Source organism: Thalassophryne amazonica, chromosome 3 (genome assembly GCF_902500255.1).
Source record: "Thalassophryne amazonica chromosome 3, fThaAma1.1, whole genome shotgun sequence".
NCBI classification, from domain to species: domain Eukaryota; kingdom Metazoa; phylum Chordata; class Actinopteri; order Batrachoidiformes; family Batrachoididae; genus Thalassophryne; species Thalassophryne amazonica.
Genome location: NC_047105.1, coordinates 75,095,624 through 75,112,841, shown reverse-complemented (window position 1 = coordinate 75,112,841; position 17,218 = coordinate 75,095,624). Strand labels below are relative to the sequence as shown.

General features: G+C 40.5%; 2 protein-coding genes across 2 annotated transcripts in view; one reads left to right on the top strand and one right to left on the bottom strand.

Annotated features, from left to right (window-relative positions):
- LOC117507791 (insulin-like growth factor-binding protein 6) lies at positions 1–4,296 on the bottom strand. Its single transcript, XM_034167591.1, has 4 exons — positions 3,966–4,296; positions 424–452; positions 218–337; positions 1–114 (listed from the first exon to the last, which is right to left on the bottom strand). The coding sequence occupies exons 1-4, from the start codon at positions 4,294–4,296 to the stop codon at positions 1–3; spliced, it is 594 nt and encodes a 197-aa protein (XP_034023482.1).
- Positions 4,297–10,276: 5,980 nt separating this feature from the next.
- Positions 10,277–17,218, top strand: part of LOC117507062 (SPRY domain-containing protein 3-like) — a 50,347-nt gene continuing 43,405 nt past the window's right edge. The window contains exons 1-3 of the mRNA XM_034166816.1: positions 10,277–10,391; positions 13,533–13,679; positions 13,886–13,961. Coding sequence (XP_034022707.1) covers positions 13,552–13,679; positions 13,886–13,961 — 204 coding nt within the window. The 5' untranslated portion in view covers positions 10,277–10,391; positions 13,533–13,551. The remainder of the gene's footprint in view (positions 10,392–13,532; positions 13,680–13,885; positions 13,962–17,218) is intronic.

Genomic DNA, 17,218 nt, shown 5'->3' with positions numbered 1-17,218 from the left:
TCATGCATTTGGACATGTCAGGGTACTTTTCTGTCTGATATATGATGGAAATGGCATCCCATTCTCATCCACGCACCAGCATTTCCCACGCATCTTGCCTCGAGATGACCAACACTATGACAAATAAATAAATAATACAGCAATAAACAAATACAGCCATATATGCCAGATTACAAAAGGATGAAGCTCTGCAAATTAGTTTTCTGTGTGTACTCACCTGCTTCTTTCTAAAGAACCCACGTGTGTCACAGTTGGGCATGTAGATATCATGATGTGACTTAAACAGATGCAGATCAAGACCTTTGACAAGCAAAGTAAGCAATTTACGACACGGAGCCTGGAAAAAGACAGCGGATATGACATAAATCACCTTTTAGGAATTATTTTGCCAACAGATGGAGAAGCTTTTTTTTTTTTTTTTACCTCCTCTGTATACTTGGTAGTTGCAACATCTGAGATTAAGACAAAAAAAATAACACTGATCACTTACAACTGCATGGTGCATGTTTAAAAAGACTCAGAGTACATATTACTGTGACATCAACAATTATATCATTCATGCATGCTTAACATTTCATACCATACCATACCACTTTATTTATATAGCACATTTCACAAACATAGTTTCCAAAGTGCTGTACAAAACACACACGCACACACACATTTCCCCCTTTTGGATAATGTTTGACCCTCAAGTGACCAAGCTATTTTAGGGCCTAATATGGTAGGATAATTATAGCATCAAATATAGAAGAACCGGTGACTAGCAAATATGCCAATACTTTATCACAAATTTCAGTGAACCCATCAGTCGTCCTTTGTGACAATCATGAGCTCACTCTGGGCATCAAGAATCAGTTTTAATGCTTGTGCAGCAGTAAATCTTGCTATTCTTGGTCTGTTGACCATGCTTCCTTGCAAAACACTAAAATATAATGATTAGAGTTGGCAAATTACCATCTGAAGCTACAATGTCGAAAAGCTCATAGATCTTCCTGGGGTCATAAATTACCTCACAAAAGTGTGGATTATACTTGCCACATGGACCAGCTGTGCAAAATTATATGAACAAATGCAGGACAAATACACTCAACAAAAATATAAATGCAACACTTTTGGTTTTGCTCCCATTTTGTATGAGATGAACTCAAAGATCTAAAACTTTTTCCACATACACAATATCACCATTTCCCTCAAATATTGTTCACAAACCAGTCTAAATCTGTGATAGTGAGCACTTCTCCTTTGCTGAGATAATCCATCCCACCTCACAGGTGTGCCTTAGACTGTCCACAATAAAAGGCCACTCTGAAAGGTGCAGTTTTGTTTTATTGGGGGGGATACCAGTCAGTATCTGGTGTGACCACCATTTGCCTCATGCAGTGCAACACATCTCCTTCGCATAGAGTTGATCAGGTTGTCAATTGTGGCCTGTGGAATGTTAGTCCACTCCTCTTCAATGGCTGTGCGAAGTTGCTGGATATTGGCAGGAACTGGTACACGCTGTCGTATACGCCGGTCCAGAGCATCCCAAACATGCTCAATGGGTGACATGTCCGGTGAGTATGCCGACCATGCAAGAACTGGGACATTTTCAGCTTCCAAGAATTGTGTACAGATCCTTGAAACATGGGGCCGTGCATTATCCTGCTGCAACATGAGGTGATGTTCTTGGATGTAATGGCACAACAATGGGCCTCAGGATCTCGTCATGGTATCTCTGTGCATTCAAAATGGCATCAATAAAATGCACCTGTGTTCTTCATCCATAACAGACGCCTGCCCATACCATAACCCCACCGCCACCATGGGCCACTCGATCCACAACATTGACATCAGAAAACCGCTCACCCACACGACGCCACACACGCTGTCTGGCATCTGCCCTGAACAGTGTGAACCGGGATTCATCCGTGAAGAGAACACCTCTCCAACGTGCCAAACGCCAGCGAATGTGAGCATTTGCCCACTCAAGTCGGTTACGACGATGAACTGGAGTCAGGTCGAGACCCCGATGAGGATGACGAGCATGCAGATGAGCTTCCCTGAGACGGTTTCTGACAGTTTGTGCAGAAATTCTTTGGTTATGTAAACCGATTGTTTCAGCAGCTGTCCGAGTGGCTGGTCTCAGACGATCTTGGAGGTGAACATGCTGGATGTGGAGGTCCTGGGCTGGTGTGGTTACACGTGGTCTGCGGTTGTGAGGCTGGTTGGATGTACTGCCAAATTCTCTGAAACGCCTTTGGAGACGGCTTATGGTAGAGAAATGAACATTCAATACACGAGCAACAGCTCTGGTTGACATTCCTGCTGTCAGCATGCCAATTGCACGCTCCCTCAAATCTTGCGACATCTGTGGCATTGTGCTGTGTGATAAAACTGCACCTTTCAGAGTGGCCTTTTATTGTGGGCAGTCTAAGGCACACCTGTGCACTAATCATGGTGTCTAATCAGCATCTTAATATGGCACACCTGTGAGGTGGGATGGATTATCTCAGCAAAGGAGAAGTGCTCACTATCACAGATTTAGACTGGTTTCTGAACAATATTTGAGGGAAATGGTGATATTGTGTATGTGGAAAAAGTTTTAGATCTTTGAGTTCATCTCATACAAAATGGGAGCAAAACCAAAAGTGTTGCGTTTATATTTTTGTTGAGTGTAGATTGACAAATTCATGGTAGAAAACTTTTTCCGACTAAAATTTTTAAAATGGTGCACAAAAATATATGCCCGGGGTCATAAATTACCCCACTCAGTCGCATGAGGGTTAAATACATTATTCTGTTTGGTTAGCTAACAACTAGAGCTAACCACTCACTCATTGATACTGTGGGAGGTGCTGCAGGAGTATGGCGTGAGGGGGTCCCTTCTCAGGGCTATCCAATCTCTGTACTCACAAAGTGAGAGCTGTGTTCGGGTCCTTGGCAGTAAGTCGGAACAAATTTTTTACTCAGCAAAATTTACTGTGTGTTGTCATCATCGGCTTGAGACCTCCAGCACTCACTGAGTTAGTTCGCAGCCAAAGTGTGGATCAGCTGGATGAGGATCAGATACTCTCAATCTGAGGCCAAGGTCCTCAGCAGGAAACCGCCTACTTCCGGTAGGGAATGAGGTCTTGCCCCAAGTGAAGGAGTTCAAGTACCTCAGAGTCTTGTTCAGGAGTAGATAGATAGACAGATACTTTATTAATCTCGAAGGAACTTATGCAGTGGTCTGTCGCTGAGTGAGGGGACAATGGAGCATGAGATTGGCCGGAGAATCGGCGCAGCAGGGGCTGTATTGCATTCACTCTACCATACTGTTGTGACAAAAAGGGAGTTGAGCCAAAAGGCAAAGCTCTCGATCTACTGGTCAATGTTCGTTCCTACTCTCACCTATGGTCATGAGGGTTGGGTCATGACCGAAAGAACTAGATCGTGGGTACAAGTGGCCAAAATGGGCTTCCTAGGGTGACTGGTGTCTCCCTTCAGAGATAGGGTGAGATGCTCAGTCATCTGTGGGGAGCTCGGAGTAGAGCCGTTGCTCCTTCACGTTGAAAGGAGCCAGCTGAGGTGGTTTGAGCATCTGGTAAGGATGCCGTCTGGGCGCCTCCCTAGGGAGATGTTCGAGGCACATCCAGTTGGGAGGAGACACTGGGGAAGACCCAGGACTAGGTAGAGAGCTTATATCGCCACACTGGCCTGGGAACACCTCGGAATTCACCAGTCGGAGGTGGTCAATGTGGCCTAGAAAAGGGAGGTCTGGGGTCCCGTACTAGAGCTGTTGCTGCCGTGACCTGATCCCGGATAAGCGGTTGAAGATGAGTGACTGATGCCATGTTATAATATAATCCTGTCAAAAAGATGACAAAGGTGACTTCTGGTACTGAAAATCCACATACCAGGAAGCTCAGTTGCAGCAACCCTAGCAGGTTTATGCTTCATTCACTCATTCATCCTCACTGTCTCAAGTGTTGTAATCTTACCTACAGTCTGGATTCTTTCAGTCGGACTGATGTTGCTGCTGGTGCTGCTGCTGCAGATGCCTCTGCCTTCCAGCAGGGCCCGGAGAGGCCGGGGGTCATTAAGTGGAGGTGTGCAACGCAAACCACGCATGCACCTCTGAGTATAGACCCCACATGGTGCTCCTACAGACAGATCAGTGGCAGTTAACTCTCCAGATGGCTGACTCTGTGAGGTGTTTCCTTCGCAAGTGAGACACTCTCTGGGTGGTGCAGTCACAGTATCGAGCAGCCTTGGCTTCGAAATGACCGGCTGCAGGAGGAGCAATGTCATGAGATTTAAGTACAGAAACATCTCAGGCAGGACCAGCCCAATCTCCAAACTGCAATTCAATTCTGGGTCTGAACAATTCTAATCCCCACTTCTGTTCTCTCTTTTCTAGTATTCTGCATTTACAGAGGTCTGATGAAAGGCACGCAGGGTAGAAAAATCCTCAAGCCAGGGCAAAGTGATAATGAGCCTAACAGACACCACTGAGAGCAGCTTTTAAGCAGCCAACGTCAGTGAGGAAAGGTATGGGAGGGTACGTGATGGAGAATGTTAGTATTCCCTTTCATTTCCACACAGCTGAGTACACTCCGTCTCGTCGCCCCCCCCGCCCCCGTCTCTGTCAAGCATACCATTTGTTGTCTGTCATCCTGTAATGTGTTATTCACTGACATAAATCACAAATGATTGCTGTGTACATTGCTCCATTGCTGTGCCTTTTCCTACTCAGGAGTATAATTTCTTTCCAAAGGTGACGCATATAAACCTACCAATCATGGTCATACAGGAAGAGATTTATATGATCTGTGTGTCCAATATTTGAATTGATCTTATTATTATGTAGACAGAGGTTGATATGTAAGTTTTGATGACTAAACTGATAGTTACCAAGAGGAAAAGTCTTTCACTCCACACAGGTACCCAGACTAAATCAGAAACTAGGGCACTCCGCCAACATGAGTTTCCAATTCCACAAATATTTACCTTGCAAAAATTTGCAAGGTCAAAATCCTGTTAGAAGTGGTGTTTCATCAGCTAAAATATAATACAAAATATAGATCAAAAGGGCTTTTCAGTGTTAAAATCAAATATCCCCTAAATCTGCAATATGGATCAGATGCGGCTCAAACTTAGTCTATTCATTGAGAGTGCCAGTCTGCACCTCATTGTCACAAATGAGAGTGATTGAGGCACCTTTGATTAAGATATAATGCAAAATGTTCACCAAATGGGCTTTTCAATATTAAATTCAAATGTCCACAAAATCCAAAATCCGGAGCAGATCCATATCAAACTTTGTCAGATGATAGTGAGTGCCAGTCTGCACCTGACTTTCAAATATGAGAGTGATTGGGGCACATTTGATTGAGATATAATACAAAATGTACACCAAATAGGCTTTTCAATATTAAATTCAAATGTCCACAAAATCCACAATCTGGAGCAGATCCAGATCAAACTTTGTCAGGTGATAGTGAGTGCCAGTCTGCATCTGACTTTCAAATATGAGAGTGATTGGGACATGTTTGATTAAGATATAATGTAAAATATACATTAAATGGGGTTTTCAATGTTAAATTTAAATGGCCACAAAATCTGTAATCTGGATCAGATTTTGTCAGTCGATAAACAATACCATCCTACATAATGCTTTCAAATGTAAAATAAATTCGATCTTTCTTGACAGATTTATGAATTTTTGAAAATTTGCTCAATGTTAAAGGATAGGGATTTTTCCATGACTTTGACCTTTGACCATGAAAATTGAATCAGTTCTTTCCTATCATGATATGAATCCTCTGTAAAAATTTCATAACGATATATGAAAAATTGTGGGTTACAGGCTGTTCAAAACAAACAAATGGGTGAAAATAAAATCTTCATAACATAACAAACTAGAGCACCGTATTCAGAGAGCACAAACCTCCGCCAACACTAGTTGATAATTCCAAAAAAATTTTATCTTGGAAAAAATTTTGAAGGTCAAAGTCCTGTTAGAAGTTGCTTTTCATGAGCTAAATTAGATGCACTTGAATCAAGGTTTTTTTGTGGTGTTGTCAGGTTTTTCTTTGTTTTTCCAACTTTTTTGGTTTCTGAATTCTTTTTCAGATAATTTTCACAGAACATTGGCTATCTCTGCTGTGCACAATTTGTCAGTGCTTTTTGGCACTTGGTTCCTGACTAATAACTGGAAGACAAACAGGCATAAAATTGGAACCTCCATCGGAATTTTGGTGGTGTAGGTAAATCCATAACAGAAAAATGAGAGTGACTGAGGCACTTTTGATTGAGATATAATGCAAAATGTACAACAAATGGGCTTTTCAATATTAAATTCAAATGTCCACATAACCTCTGCTCAACTTCGTAATCAAGATCTAAAAAATATGATTCAATTTATTTCATTTATATAGCGCCAAATCACAACACACCCCTACGTGGACGTGTGCGTGAGGGAAAACAGTGCTCCGGTCTGCCTTGCAGACATTTGGAGAACGGGCAGTCTGCAGTGCCTTTTATGGCTGTCTGACAGCAGTCGGTGTCATCCACCTGCTGTCTACATGCGCTTAGGATGCCATCGTGCAGGTGTGGACGAGGCAGTCCAGATGTGTTCGGACCACGCCTCTTTTTCTCACGACTGCGTTGGATAATGGCAATATTTGCTGTGTGGGAATGGCTCCTCCACATTTTTGCTATGTGTGATGGGGGGTTTATGGTTTGTTACTTTCTTCACATACTAACAAATATTCACAAGACTTCTAACCAGAACATCCTCCTCGTTGCAATATATCAAATGTCAAACATTCGACAAATGTTGTTTTAAGTGAAACAAACAGACTGCTTTGGAGTATTTCTTTATGAGTTGATAAGATTTATTATAATAAAATATTTTTGTCACTTTAACTGGCCTGAGAGCCGTCAAGAACATGTTTGACACGTTTTTCATCTTTGCACCAATTACTGTTGAAAGTAAAGAACGCAAGCGACAACTGGGTCGATCTGACACGCGCGCACACACACTAAACTGTTACAACACTCACAGGAACTCCAGAACAGCTCATCTTATAGGAATAAGTTCAGTTTTGTCCAACCTTAGTCATATGAATACATTGCTATGAATCAAGCCTCCAAGTATTCTACTCAAGACTGACAATTGCTTCGTATACGAGAAATATGGTTTTCCTCTATCCACCAGAGTCTGATATATGTATGTCCTTTGGTGAATTACAATTTAAGTTTAATCTGTATTAAAAAAAAAACACTCCTTTAAATATTTTCAAGTGAGAAGTTTTGTGAAAACAAATCTAAGCAATCTTAACAAATGTCCACATTCTCCACTGGAAAAAGCGATGGTTAAAGATAACTTAAGAAAAGGCATCATATCATATTTCTATAACATTTTGATTTCTAACTCACCAGAGAATTCAAAACATACGTGAATGTCCTAGAATAAAGATTTGACACAAATTTTAAGCGAGCAAGAATGGGGAAAAGCATGTGCTAAAGCTCATACAATGTCTATAAATAGTCGTCTTAGATTTAAATGGCTCATGCGTACATATGTTACACCTGTGCAATTAAATAAATACAATAAAAACATACTGGATGTGTACAAAGTGTGACTCTAGAGGAACATTAATACACTGTATGTGGCAATGCAGGCAAATAAAAACACTTTGGGAGGAGGTTAAGAATATAATTGAAAAGATCATTTCTAAACAAATTATGCTAGACCTAAAATTATTTCTGATGGCTCTATACCATGGTAAGGTTAGACCTTACCTGTGTGAAGTGCTTTGAGGCAACTCTGTTGTGATTTGGCACTATATAAATGAAAATAAATTGAAATTGAAATTATACCCAGAGAAACATAACTATAGCAAGACTGATGTGCATTTATAGATCTCAATGATTTGAAAGCAAAAAAATGCATAGCCTTGACTTGGAAAAACGTCAGGAGACCTAGTGCCACCCTGTGGTTAAAGCAGATGTTAACTAGCTTACCACTTGAAAGAATCACATATATCCATAAATCCAAGCAACAACTGTTTCAGAAGATCTGGAGACCCTTTATTAATTGTATAAGGGATGTGGGCCTAACAGATGAAACTGTGGATTACTAAGAATGTACACTATGCAGTTCCATGGCTTAAGTAAATATACTTGTATACTGTATACCCATATTTTTTCTGAGATCAGATTCTAGTATTCTAGGCCAAGTTGAAGAATTACCTTAGTTGCCAAGAGAAGTTTTGGTTATTTTATTTTTATTTACTCTTTTTTTTTTATTATTTCCTTCTTGTGTGTGTGTTGGTGTTTTTGATGTTCTTGTTTTAATATAAAAATGCCATGTAGTACAATCAAGTAACAAAATTAAAAGTACTGAGAAACTCATGATGTTGTACTGTCATGGACAAAACCTTCAATAAAATGTTGTGGTAAAAAAAAGAAATATGGTTTTCACAAAATTTGTTTAGGAAGGGAATAATGAGAGTGAACAGGGCAGATGTCAAAGTTATAATAATCCACCATATGATCAAAATAGCACTTACAATAATAACTAGAGATCTGTGATTATACACATAAAATAACACGCCTGTTCTGCCATATTAGGTGCCTGCATGTACTGTGTATTCTTTGTGAAGGCAGCATGTTGGCTTAGTGGTTAGCACTGATGTCTCACAGCCAGGTCCACCTGGTCCTTTCTGTGTGGACTGCATACTCTCTCTGTTTGTGTGGGTTCAGTCCAGGTGCTCTGGCTTCCTTCCACTTCTAAATGCATGCAGGTTAGTTGGTTTGGAAACTATAAACTTATTGTAAATTGTAATCCAATTACATTTGTTCCGCAAATCTGATTGGATAATTGTGTGAGATTTCCGACCATAAAATATAGCATTGACGGCGGCAAAATATTTGATGGTTTCACATTTGATGTGTTACTCTGCGCCCTAAGCATGTTGCTACACAGATGTCAATAATGGCACTGTCATCTGAGAGTGAGAGGAACTGGTAGCGACGATGCCGAAATGGGTGAATATAACAGATAAATACAATACTAACGGTGATTATTTGACGACTCGGGACCAGGAATCTAGCAACATTTCCCGAAAACTACGGTGTGCGTTAACAGTTTTATCAAACTGTATTATTATGCAGGTTTAGATGTAGCCTTCAGTAGTGAAGCGGCCTTTCGCTGAAAACATGGATCCAGGTCGAATTACTTACAGAAAAATAAACTGTGCAAACTATGGAATTGGATTATAATGGGAATAACCCCCTTGTGTCTAATGATTTGCGGACGTTAATGCAATTTTACGGTCGCAAATATCCATTTTACCAGTTCTGCTAACGCATCGCCACTAAAACTCAATTTACGACTGTAACTCCAGCATTAACGTTCGCGAATCATCAGACACACGGGGGTTATTCTCTAGCTATAAACTCTTGGGACAGGCTGCAAATCCCCTGTGACCCTCAACTGGAATATGTTTGTAGCATGGACCAAGCAGAGGGTCACCCCTTTGAGTCTGATCTGCTTGAGGTTTCTTCCTCAGAGGGAGTTTTTCCTTACCACTGCTGCTCTTGGGGGTTAGTAAGGTTAGACCTTACTTGTGTGAAGCGCCTTGGGGCAACTCTGTTGCGATTTGAATGAATGAATGATTTTATTCAGCACGCACACACAAATCCGAAAGAACAAAAACATACAAATAACATAAATATTATATAAACAAAGCCTGTGAGTCCGAAAGGGTGTGGGCAGAAGCAAAGCTTATCAACGCCCACCCCTGCTCGTACAAGTCCAACAACAGTCATAATAACATAAACACAAATTCACAACACACTACATATCAACACACATACATACACTTCAATATTCAATTACACTTCAATTCATGCATAATTATATGTGTATATATATATATACACATATATATATATAAAGCGCCAAATCACAACAAATTTGGCCCAAGTCACTTTACTCAAATAAGGACTCTACAGTGTAATAAATAAGGAATCTACAGTGGAAGTCCACAGGTTTGGGCGCCCCCTTACGGTAGCACTGCGAAAGTCTCTCCACCCCCAATTTGGGAAGCCAAACGACAAACTGCCGAAACGCTTCCTGACCTAACATTAACTTCACCCCAACCAGAGTCATTACCGATATACGTTGTTGACAACCTTGAAAGGAGCCTCTTTTTGTCTTCACAATGTGACAGACTAAATGAATTTATATCTCCACCTATGCACCGCATAGGTCCGCACGCGAGTCAGGCTGTGTTGTTGTGATTGGTTGAGAAGGCAGAACTTCCGGAAGCGCAGGTTGGAACCGAAGTAACAAACTTCATCGCCTTAAAATTAGAAACGAAAGCGAAGGGCGACGCGTACCAACTTATTAAACAGTAAGGAATCGATACAAGACAAAGCGGCTTTGTGTAAAGCGGTTATGAGACGTTGTGTGCCTATCTCTGTACTAAACTATTAACCGTTTCGTACGACAGTTTTTAACGCTAAGGTAGCTAGCCGGACAGCCGACTCCTTTCTGTAGTTTGGGAAAAGTGATGTTGCGTTCGCGGTATGCTCGGAAATTAACGACGAATATCCACGCAGCTGTTTTGTATATTGACCACAGCTCGCCGAGGCTAATATTTGATCCAGTAGATTTAAAGGATCTAAAATGCCATCTTTAACTATGAGTCAGATGTATTTGATCAATTCAGTTTCTATATTTATTTTACATTGCAAGAGGTAACATCTATGATTAAAAATATGATCCACTTTGCTGTAGTATAATGACAGTTCTCTGATTTTGATGGGAAAATATAGAGATTTAATATGGTAATTTACTACTTGAAATGAATAAGCGATAAGGGAAATTCCATGAGAATGTCATGTCTGTTAGCACTTTCAATGGCCCTGCTGTGCTATATCCATAGAGTTCTCATTTTCAATAAGATAAAAAAAAAATTACTGGACAAACCATAATTCTCTGGGAAGGCTGGATCACAACAGTACTGTTGAAAGCTGTAACGGACGTGACAGTCTCATGAAATTGCCAGTGACATTTGTTATTTGGTCATTAATCAGGTAATTTTACTGATGAACTCATCCCATCTGCTCAAAGTGATGTTAATCAGTGAAATCACCTGCTGGAGTAAGAGGCTGCAAAGAAATCTGCACTCTTGGCCTTTTCTGGAATACTTTGGACACCACTGCCATAAGTATATGGAAAGAGAAGGTGGCTCTGTGGAACAGTAGTCACACTGCCAGATAGACATTACAAGCTTTAAGCAGATGTGTGATTCAAGAGTATCTTGCTTGTTATTGAAATAATCACAGAGAACTTTTCAGCCGACCCTCGTAGTATGGCAGAGCATGGGATATCATTTTGAGAGCTTGATCACAGGTCCCTAGTTGAATATTGTTATGATAGATGATAGGTAGATTTAGTTTGTCAGAAACTTGTAAATTAGTAAAATTTTTAAACACAGACATGTCTTCTGATTACTTGCGTGTGCCAAATTGTCTGTACAAAGATATCAAAATGTTTCTTAATAACCAGTGATAAGTCATTTTTAAACTCAAGTTGGAATCCAATGTGGACCATTTTGCCATTAAGTCCAGTTTGTAACCAATTATAATCTAGTTTACAAGTGATTTCAGTGATATTAAAACATAAGTCAGTCTGTCCTCAGTGGACATTATTTTAAAGATGATTTCAAATTTATGATTTGTAAAATAGTCAGACCAGTTTAAGATGTTTTGTTGTGGGTTAATTAGAGGTATTTTTATGGCATTGAAGAAAAAGTTGCTCATTAAATGTTACATATATTTGAAGTTCAAATCATTTGTATAAAACTGTTTAAAAGCTGTGAAAATAGTCCCCCCCCCCCCCCCCCACACACACACAAAAAAGAAAAAAAAAAGAAAAACTCATGTTTTATATTTAGATAAAATTCATACTGTGATTAGTTTTTTGTGGTAATGATATAAATAATTGATTATTGAAATAGTTATTTTTTATTATGGAACTGATGAATTCATTGTTTTAGCTCTTTACCTGATTGTCAAAGGGATAAGGGACTCCTATTTATGGCTGTTGGAAAGTTCCAATCTCCATCCAGGCCTTTACACATGAGCAGAAAATAATTGGAAATTCACAAATGCGCCAGTTCCATGCTAGAATGATTTGGCCTTAGGATCTATCCCAAGTCCTTATGAAAACAACAACAGTGATCTCATGGCTGTAGATGAAGAACTACATTTAAGCTTTATAGCTCTGTGGGCAGTGCAGCTTATACACAAACAGGATGGCATTCCAGGTACGTCTGTGCATTATCTAAGACTGTCAGGAAGGTAGATCTTGAGGAGCGAACTTGGGCACCCCTGTCCTAGTGCTTCTATTACTACTGGGACCACTTTGGATTTTTTACCTTCCACATTCACTCCAGTTGTACCTTCAGCACCTGGTACTTCTTGATTTTCTCATGCACCTTTTTTTGGATGTTACTGTTGGCTGGGATTGCCACATCTATCAGAACTGCTGTCTTCTTTTGTTTGCCAACCACCACTATGATCAGTTGGTTGGACAGTAGTTGCTTATCTGTCTGGAATTTGAAGTCCCATGGGAATGTAGTCCAGTCATTCTTAACCACCTTTGGACGTGTTTCCCATCTGGACTTCCAATCCATATGCAGCACAGATGTTCCTCTACACCAGAGGTCTCAAACCGGTTCCAGAAAGGGCCGAGAGGGTGCAGGCTTTCTGTGCAACCACCCACTCCAGCAGGTGATTTCACTGATTAACTGATTTCACCTTCTCAGAGTGATGTTAATCAGTGAAATCACCTGCTGGAGTGGGTGGTTGCACAGAAAGCCTGCACCCTCTCGGCCCTTTCTGGAACTGGTTTGAGACCTCTGCTCTGCACTATTCCAGACACTTGGTTGTGCTTCTGTCTGTACATTGTGCTTGCTTGCATCAGGCTACTATGTGCTAGACTGTCTCTGGGACACATTTGCACAGCCTGCATCTTAGGTCCTGTTGGCTGTGGTAGACTCCTGTTTCTATGTATCTGGAGCTCAGGGCCTGTTCTTGTGCTGCCATGATCAGAGACTCTGTGCTGTCCTTTCTCCAGCCTTTTCTTTGTGTCAACCATTTCCTCTACCTGCTGCTGCTACAGCTCATGGAGAAGCTTGGCTGTCCATAATGGGTGAGCAGTATATAGGCCAGGGTTCATTTCTTGGCCACACTGTCTGTCTGTCCTTGGACAACACACTTCATCTGCATTGTGCTGGTCAGCCAGTTGTCAATGGTTGCCAACTCTGGCTGCGGAAGAAACCTGTGATGGACTGATGACCTTTCCAGGGATAGTCATAGACTCTTGCCTGCTTTACGCTAAAGTGTTTGGGGATAAGCACTGGTACCAGTGGGGCTGAGGACTTAGTTGTCACTCTATTTCTCTCTTAGCTGGCTAGGCTTTTCTAATTATCTTCTTAATATATTGTATCTGAGATGACATTTTGATTAGTTTTCCTGTGTGTTAGATTGTAATGAGTTTCAGACATGGACGACATAAACATTCATTATCGATTTCTGAACTGGAGGAGGCGAATCAGAGAAATCCGTGAAGTACGAGCAGTACGATACCGCGAGCGACTCAAAAGGATGATGAGAGATGGGGACATACTCAGGTAACATAATAATCACGTCCACTCCCACACACCCAGCTGTCATATTGCATTTGTTAACCACAGTCACAGTTACAGTCAGTCATGTTCGGGCTTTACTTGTGGTTGATGTAAATGCTAATTACTCGACATTTATGTGCATAGAAATGTGTTTTGCTCATTTATTCTTCATCTTTGTGTATTTTCTGATATGAATAATCTTCTTTTAGGTATCAAGGAAGTTCAGATGAAGTTGGGTGTTACGTGGCGGCCCGACCGTTATCAAAGAGAAACAACTATTTTGAAGTGAGGAAAAAAATTTATCCTTCATTTATAAGTTAATTTGCAAAAAACAAAAGAAAAACTTCTCATTGCATTTCTTTAGGAGAAGATATATGTATACTACAATAAAATCATAAAAATGTAATATATTTTTGCTAATTTCCAGATAATCCAAAAACACATCTATGCTGAAACAGAAATGTCACAAAATTAGAAAATCCGGTTCCAGACTTGAATCTGGATAATCTTGACTGATCATGCCCTGCTGACACCTTTCCTTGTGCAAACATTTTACATGAAGTGTTGAAATAGTTTTTAAGTTATACCCACCACTGGCGTGTGGTAAATCGCAAAGGTTATAAGTTATTGCAAGTCATACACTTATCTGTTTATTTGCTGTATAACGTTCAACACTTGGAATCAACTTGGGGCTTTTTAACTAATTCATTTGCTATGGAATATTGAGGGCACACACCTGGTTATGAAACCACGAGTCAGTCAATTGCCCAATTACTTATGGACCTCTTAAAATGTAGGGACTATGTATAAAAATGGCTGTAATGATTGTTTAATTTCATCTCCTTTATGGTGTGTACAAGGGTAAAATGTCAAATATTCTCGCTGTTCAGATATTTATGTACATCAACATAATAACCCTGCGATTTTGCAAGTTCTTCCACTTAGAAATCAGGGAGGGGTCTGAAATTTTCATTTTAGGTGCATGTCCACTGTGAGAGACATAATCTAAGAAAAAACCCGGAAATCACAATGTATGATTTTTTTTAATTTTTTTAAAATAATTTATTTGTATGCTACTGCTGCAAATAAGTATTTCAACACCTGTGAAAATCAGTGTTATTTGGTACGGTAGCCTTTGTTTGCAATTACAGAGGTCAAATGTTTCCTGTAGTTTTTCACCAGGTTTGCACACACTGCAGCAGGGATTTTGATCCACTCCTCCATACAGATCTTCACCAAATCTTTCAGGTTTGGAATTTCAGCTCCCTCCAAAGATTTTCTATCGAGTTCAGGTCTGGAGACTGGCCAGGCCACTCCAGGACCTTGAAATGCTTCTTAAGGAGCCCCTCCTTAGTTGCCCTGGTTGTGTGTTTGGGGTCATTGTCATGCTGGAAGACCCAGCCATGACCCATCTTCAATGCTCTTACTGAGGGAAGGAGGTTGTTTCCCAAAATCTCACAATACATGACCCCATCCATCCTCCCTTCAATACGGTGCAGTCGGCATGTCCCCTTTGCAGAAGAGCACCCCCAGTGTATGATGTTTCCACCCCCATGCTTCACGGTTGGGATCGTTTTCTTGGGGTTGTTCTCATCCTCTAAACATGGTAAGTGGAGTTGAAAAAGCTCTATTCTGGTCTCATCTGACCACATGACCTTCTCCCATGCCTCCTCTGGATCATCCAGATGGTCACTGGTGAACTTCAAACAGGCCTGGACATGTGCTGGCTTGAGCAGGGGGACCTTGCTGCCCTGCAGGATTTTAAACCATGACAGCATCATGTGTTACTAATGTAATCTTTGTGACTGTGGTCCCAGCTCTCTTCAGGTCATTGACCAGGTCCTCCTGTGTAGTTCTGAGCTTTCTCAGAATCATCCTTACCCCACAAAGTGAGATCTTGCAGGGAATCCCAGACCGAGGGAGATTGACAGTCATCTTGTGTTTCTTCCACTTTCTAATAAATAATCATAAGTTGTTGTCTTCTACCAAGCTGCTTGCCTGTTGTCCTGTAGTCCATCCCAGCCTTGTGCAGGTCTACAGTTTTGTCCCTAGTGTCCTTAGACAGCTCTTTGGTCTTGGCTATGGTGGACAGGTTGGAGTGTGATTGATTGAGTGTGTGAACAGGTGTCTTTTATACAGGTAACAAGTTCAAACAGGTGCAGTTAATACAGGTAAAGAGTGCAGAATAAGAGGGCTTCTTAAAGAAAAATTAACAGGTCTGTGAGAGCCAGAATTCTTGCTGGTTGGTAGGGGTTCAAATACTTATTTGCAGCAGTAACATACAAATAAATTATTAAAAAAATCATACATTGTGATTTCCGGATTTTTTTTTTTTTTTTTTTTTTTTTTTTTTTTTTTTTTTTTTTTTTAGATTGTCTCTCACAGTGGACATGCACCTAAGATGAAAATTTTAGACCCTTCCATGATTTCTAAGTGGGAGAACTTGCAAAATTGCAGGGTGTTCAAATACTTATTTTCCTCACTGTATGAGTCAGATATATACATGTACAGTAGCTGCTCTGTCAGGCTGGTGAATAAATATTATATTGCTTAAATTCAAATTATAGAATATGTAACATTCCTGTGGTGGTGCTTACATCCATTCATTTTCTAGTAAGTCCCTTGTTTGCACTCAGGGTCGCAACAGCAAATCCAAGGTGGATCTGCATGTTGAATTGGCACAGGTTTTATGCCGGATGCCCTTCCTGACGCAACTCCACATTACATGGAGAAATGTGGCAGGGGTGGGATTTGAACCCGGAGCCTTCTGAACTGAAACCAAGCGCTTTAACCACTTGGCCACCACCCCTTGCATCCGTTCATTTTCTAAATATGCTTATTCTAGTTAGGGGTATTTTGGGAGTGGGGTTCTGGAGCCAACAGTCTGTCATAGGGCCAACACAGGTAGACAGACCAACTCATTCATTCACACCTACGGGTCAGTGTGTTCGGAAGTGTAAGGAAGCTGGAGCACCCAGAGGGTTCCCCTACAAACACTGGGAGAACATGCAGAGTCGACACAGAAAGGACCATGTTTGAAGTGAACCTGGTACCTTCTTGGTGTGAGGTAGCAGTGCTAACCACTAAGCCATTGTGCAGCCTGTGATGGGATTTGTGCTTCACAAAAGAGCCTCCCCATGATATTTTTATTTTGCACCCGGAATAGTAAACATCACTGATAGCATCAAATTGGAGAATTTTCTTTGAGATTAACAACCATGAATTTGGTCCATTTTCCATTTAGAATAGCCACCTCTCTAAAATGATAGGTCTCCAAGGTTATATTTCTTTGATTTCAGTATTATGATGCTGTAATGCACAGCTAAAATAAACTGTGTTTAAACAAATCTGGCTTTACTCACATTTTAAGTTTGCATAATTTTTCCCTACTTAAAATATGTAAAATGCTCACTTGAAAGTCAACTGTTCGTGTTTTTTTTTTTTTTTGTGAGATACTAAGTAGTTTGCCTGAAAATACCTATTTGTTTTATGCACAGATCTCTACAGTATCCATTTGTTTTGCTTGTCCAGATGAGGGGTCC